The sequence below is a fragment of the Arachis hypogaea genome, chromosome 12, assembly GCF_003086295.3.
Source record: "Arachis hypogaea cultivar Tifrunner chromosome 12, arahy.Tifrunner.gnm2.J5K5, whole genome shotgun sequence".
Lineage (NCBI taxonomy): Eukaryota > Viridiplantae > Streptophyta > Magnoliopsida > Fabales > Fabaceae > Arachis > Arachis hypogaea.
This window is the reverse complement of record NC_092047.1, coordinates 6671798-6677555: the sequence shown is the minus strand read 5'-3', so window position 1 is coordinate 6677555 and position 5758 is coordinate 6671798. Positions and strand designations below refer to the sequence as shown.

The window sequence follows — 5758 nt, the reverse complement described above, 5'->3', positions numbered from 1 at the left end:
GTAATTTTTAATTTAGTTATGAACATGATTTTGTGATGCAATCCGATTCTGATGAAACTGTGCTCTGATGAACTGAACTCTGAGTCTCTACTCTCTGAAAACTGAAACTGTTATGAACTGATTTTGTAATTTCATTGATTCCGATGAACTGAACTCTGATGAACTGAACTCTGAGTATCTAATCTCTGAAGGTGTTATGAACTGATTTTGTGATTTCATTGATTCTGATGAACTGTGAACTATGAACTGTGATGAAAGTCATGAAACTGTGAACTCTGTGAACTGTGATGAAAGTCATAAAACTGTGATGAAATATGAACTGATTTTGTGATGCTTTTGTGAACAAAGAATTTTTTGAACCTGAGATGTACTTGTTCAGAGTGTTAAGACTTAAGAGTGCGGCATTCCACAACATGATGATCAAGTGTTACAGTTACAAAAATAATAAGAACAAGTTTTGAAATAATGCTTCTCATTTTCTCAGTGTACAACAGAGTGAGGACTAAGAGAAAATTAAAATTGTGGTTGGATCGACAAATTAAAGATAAGAATGGCTACATTATATTATGTTCAGTTCTTCAATTCATTGAGTCTTCTTTTTTAATTGTGTGCCAGTTGTTGTTGAGCATCTCCATTTATTTATTTGAACTTGTGACATTTCTTTTATAAGAAATTGTACCACTAGTTTTGAATTTTGTAAGAATAATTAATGTGCACTTGTGACATTTCTTTTATAAGAATTTTTTGAACCTCAGATGTTGTACTTGTTCAGTTGTTTGTATACTCTGATTTTGAAATTTGGATGTTGTTTGTTCATTTATTGTGAACTTGAGAGTTGAGATTATTGGGTTGGATTGCTGGTAATATTGAGTTGAGATTAGTGGAAATGAAGGTGATGAAATCAATGAGGCAAATCTGCAGCAAATTATGGAGGATTTTGATGATTGATGACAAACTTGGATCATTTTGATGCTGCTATGTTATGTTTGATTGGTTGTTTGTTGACTTTTGAACTTTGAATTTGTATTTGAATGAGATTATAACATTTGGTTTATGTAGGACTTTTAATTTGAATGATATTTTAAAGTTTAGATTAGACTATAATTATATTTTCATGTGCTTATTTATATTTTAATTATTATTTTATTATAAAACGGTTTTTACGGTTCAACCACGGTCAAATCGGTTGAACCTATGAACCAGTGAACCAGTGTCTAGAGCGGTTCGGTTTTCAGAACCTTGATGTAGTGCATTATCTCTTATCATAGTGGTATATAGGCAAAATTTTAAAATGTAAAAGTAAATATAACAAAAAGAAAGAAAAAAATAATATATTAAAATAAATTGATCACTTTTCTCTTTCTAAATAATAATCTCTTTTATCTATTTAGAAAATATATATTCTCTTTTTCTCAAGAATTAAAATAACATACACTTCAATTTATTTTGCTAAAAATACCTATTAATAACCATTATATATTCATGATTATTAATAAAATATTAAAAATAAATAAATTTATTACATTAGTCATGAAATATATATAAAAAATTGAATTCAATTTTTTTGTAATGAGTTAAATATTTAATAGCATGTAATAAGATATTAAAAGCAAATAAAAATTTAGTACAATAATAATAATAATAATAATAATAATAATAATAATAATAATAATAATAATAATAATAATAATAATAATAATAATAATAATAATAATAATAATAATAATAATATATTTTATATTATTATTTAAATTAATCAAATAGTTTTCACTTATAATAGGAGTTAAAATAGGTAATAATTAAGTAAGTAAAAATAGGCAATAGTTAAGTTAAAATATGTATATTTTAGTGCGAAAATTTTACACATCAAAATCTTAGACAATCAAGTATCTTTTTAACTAAGTTCAACCAAGTTAAATTTATATACGAGCGTTTATGTTATCGTTATCGTTTTCATTCTCGTTGTTCTTCATCCTCATCCTCCTTCTCCCCCTTCATTATCATTATTATCATCATCATCATCATCATCACCATTTCCTCCTTTACCACCACCTCTTCCGATCCTTCTCCTTCTTACTCTTCCTTCATTATCATCATTATCGTCATCATCATCATCTTCTTTTTTGTTCAATATCATACAATTAATTTAATAAAAACAAAAGTGATATATAAATTTTCAGTTAATGACACAAAAAATCTATTAAAAAAAAGTTTAGACTTTTTAATCAGTAAAAGTAAAACGTGCTTTTTTTAGATGCCCCATTAGAGGAAATCGTCTTCATAAAGCTCCAAAAAAATAAATAAAATTTTTATTGAAGTTATTTGTAACTTAAGAAATTTTATTTTATCATAAATAAAAAATTTTGAATTTCACATTATGGTATTGCTGAACTATTGCCGTATAAAAGCAATACTCTAAATACTGAGCTAAGTAGGTCATTTTTAAAAAAAATACAAAGAAAATAGAAAGTGGGTATTCATCTATCAGATTAATAGATTATAAAAGGAATATTAAATATACGCAATACCAAGATAGTATCGTATTTAATTTACTAAATAATTTTTATACTTTATTAAGTCTTTTAACTTTCAAATTTTGTGTTAGTTTGAACTATAACATAAATTCATGGGGATTTGTTTTTGGCCAAAATATCAAAAGAGTCGCATAAGAAGAGGATAAGGTTAAAAAACAAATTTGACAAAATCTAAAAAAATATCTTATTATCTAAACAATTTTGCAACTAAGATGAATTCATAGTTGAGTTGGAATTAAGTTGTTTCTTAATGTATACCAAAAAAATAAAAAATATTGTTACATTAATTGGAAACTAATAACAAACAAGGTTTTTTAACAAATGGCACACATAGTTAGAAAGCCCACCAAAAATAGGGATCTAGCATTGAGAATTCAACAAAATTGGCATTAGATTCTACTATAAAAGCAGTAGACATACAAAAATTTCATATCAATACAAATTCAACTTCCACTATTTTTTCAAATATCAAAAATTGAATCTCCAACAAGGTACTTGTCTTTTTGACATGTTATGTGAATTTCAATTTCATATATCTTATTCAAGTTCCACATGGTTTAATATTTTATTTGTCTTCCTTAACATGTTTTCCTAATTTATAAACATATGATTGATATTTCCATAGTTTAACATATAAACATATGATTGATGATCATATAAATATGACGATTTGCAGAAAAACATGAAGTTTATACCTGAAGTGTTATTACTATCATTAACAATTATACTGTTGCAATCAAGCATCATATTCGCACGACAATATGAGAATTCAAATCATATCAAGACGGCTACTTTTTATAGTGAGCAATTTGTATTGGAACCAGGAAAGGTTACGATAACAGATTTATTCGATATTGAGTTTCCAAGAGGACACATCGGAATCAAGAATTTTCAAGCCGAGTTAGTTGATGAACATCGGAATTCTTTGCCATTATATGAAGCTTACCTACACCATTATTTTGTTTTAAGATATTTTGAAAATGTCACCATGTCACGTCAAGCTAATCAAAGTCAGCCCATATACGGTAAGTATTTTAGAAGAAACGATGGAGTATGCCAGGGTAGTGTTAATTCATATTCCTGGGGGCTTGGAGTTGATGCACGAAAAACTAGCTTAGAACTACCAGATCCATTTAGAATAGAAGTAGGTACGCACCCTGAGAATGTCCCAAAGGAGTATAATGAAGAGAAATGGTTATTCAATATCATGGTTATTGACACACGTGGTACAGAAGACAAAAAAGGTTGCACCGAATGCAGATGTGACCATTATAATGTCAAAAGTGAAGACTTTGTAAGCAAAACCGGTATTGATGGGAAACCAATGTCTAGTGATTATAAAGGAGGAATTTTTTGTTGTGAAAAGACTTCTCAATGCAAATTACAAAAAGGATATAATAACAGACAAGAGAGAAAAGCTTCCCTTAAATATACAATAACATGGGTTGATTGGGATCAATACCAAGTACCTATTAAGTTTTACATACTTGATGTTACTGATCAAGTGACATATAATGGCTCCGAACCAATTCATAATTGTATGGTAAGTGACAAGTATATTTCATTTCAATTGAATGCTAAAATGCATGATTCATGTATTTCACATGGTGACATAATTTATCATAGGTAATTAGATTAGCCAAAAAATATTTTTTATGAAATGAAGTGAGTATTAATCTCTTTTTTAGTTATATAGTAAATGATTGATAAAAACTTTTTAATTTGTTGCAGGTAGAGTATTCTATCACTCCGCAAAATACTGATATTGGACATTATCATATTAAAAGGACAAAGATCCCAATGAAAAAGGGTGGTAATCTAATCTACTCTACAGCTCACGTGCATCCAGGAATCGTTAATGCAACTTTATATGGGGAGGTAATTATCAATTTTTCATATATAGTCTTTACAACTACGTATAAATTATTTTGTTAGCTGACCATTCTATATTTGTTTATTAAGTAATATTATTTCTTAATTTTTCATCTTCTTAAGAAGTAAAATATTTTAAAATATCTTTGTCCTTATTTTTTTGTTTTTCTTCAGAATGGAAAGGTATTATGTGCGGTTCAACCAACATACGGCACAGGAGAAGAGCCAGGAAATGAAAAAGGCTATGTTGTTGGAATGTCTGGTTGTTATCCAAAACCAGGCTCTATCAAGATTCAGGATGGCGAAATATTAACTGTTGAGTTCATACATGAAAACAAATATAATACTGGACTTATGGGACATTTTTATGTGTATTTGACAGAAGAATTACCATAGTTGTCAGAGCCGAATCGGTGATCAAACCGGTGAGTCACTGGTCGAACCGGTTAACCCGGTATAATTAAATAATTATATAAATTTTAATTATTTTTTCTTTATTATAAGTACTTTTATTTTGTATTTATAAAAATAATTATCATTTTTAAATTTTAATACTTTATTAATTAGTTTATATTTATTGTATTATTATATTATTATAGGAAAATACTCACATACAGTTATTTTCATGTGAAGTTGATATTTAAAAATAGTTAGATGATTTGACAAGTTTGGCTAAATATCATATAACAATTTTCAACTATCAACTTCATATGAAGACAACTACATGTGAGTCTTGTAAAATCTGGTCAAATCGTAATTAATTAAATAACAAATTAAATAGGAGTGAATATGGTTAGAAAATCTAGCAATCGAAATTTGATAATTTAAATATGATATTTGGACTCAATGAATTTTTCTGAGTCGGAAAATATAGTTTTCTAAAAAAAATGCGCACTGGAAATTTGACCGGCAATACCGGCTGCGATCTGTCCGGTACTGTGGCTGAAAAAATTAATTAGAAGTGAATAATTTTAAGAAATAAGAATTTATAATTTGGGAAGTTAGAAATATTTAAATTACGATTTAAAACTCTAATCTTAAAGGTTTTTGCCCAAAATTGGGCCAACAGGCTAAAATAAGTGAACCGGGCCCAAGTGGACCCAAGCCCACATATATATAACATCATTAAGCACACTTTCAGCCACCATACTCTCCCATTTGTGAGAGAGATCCGGAATTTGAGAGGAGAGAGAAGAAGAGAGAAACCCTAGCCTCCTTGAAACTTCAAATTACCAAAACTTTTTCTCCGGAACTCCGATTAACGAGCCGTTTGTGGCCATGCTTCGCTCTTCTCATCCTCTACAATTTTATATAAGTTTTGTGGTGAGTATTCCACTGTCCTCTGTCCAATT

At 28.3% G+C, this 5758-nt stretch overlaps 1 protein-coding gene across 1 annotated transcript; it reads left to right on the top strand.

Annotated features, from left to right (window-relative positions):
• Window positions 1-2855: 2855 nt before the first annotated feature.
• LOC112729577 (uncharacterized) lies at window positions 2856-4802 on the top strand. Its single transcript, XM_025779750.2, has 4 exons — window positions 2856-2867; window positions 3211-4077; window positions 4266-4412; window positions 4581-4802. The coding sequence occupies exons 1-4, from the start codon at window positions 2856-2858 to the stop codon at window positions 4800-4802; spliced, it is 1248 nt and encodes a 415-aa protein (XP_025635535.2).
• The last annotated feature ends 956 nt before the right edge of the window (window positions 4803-5758 follow it).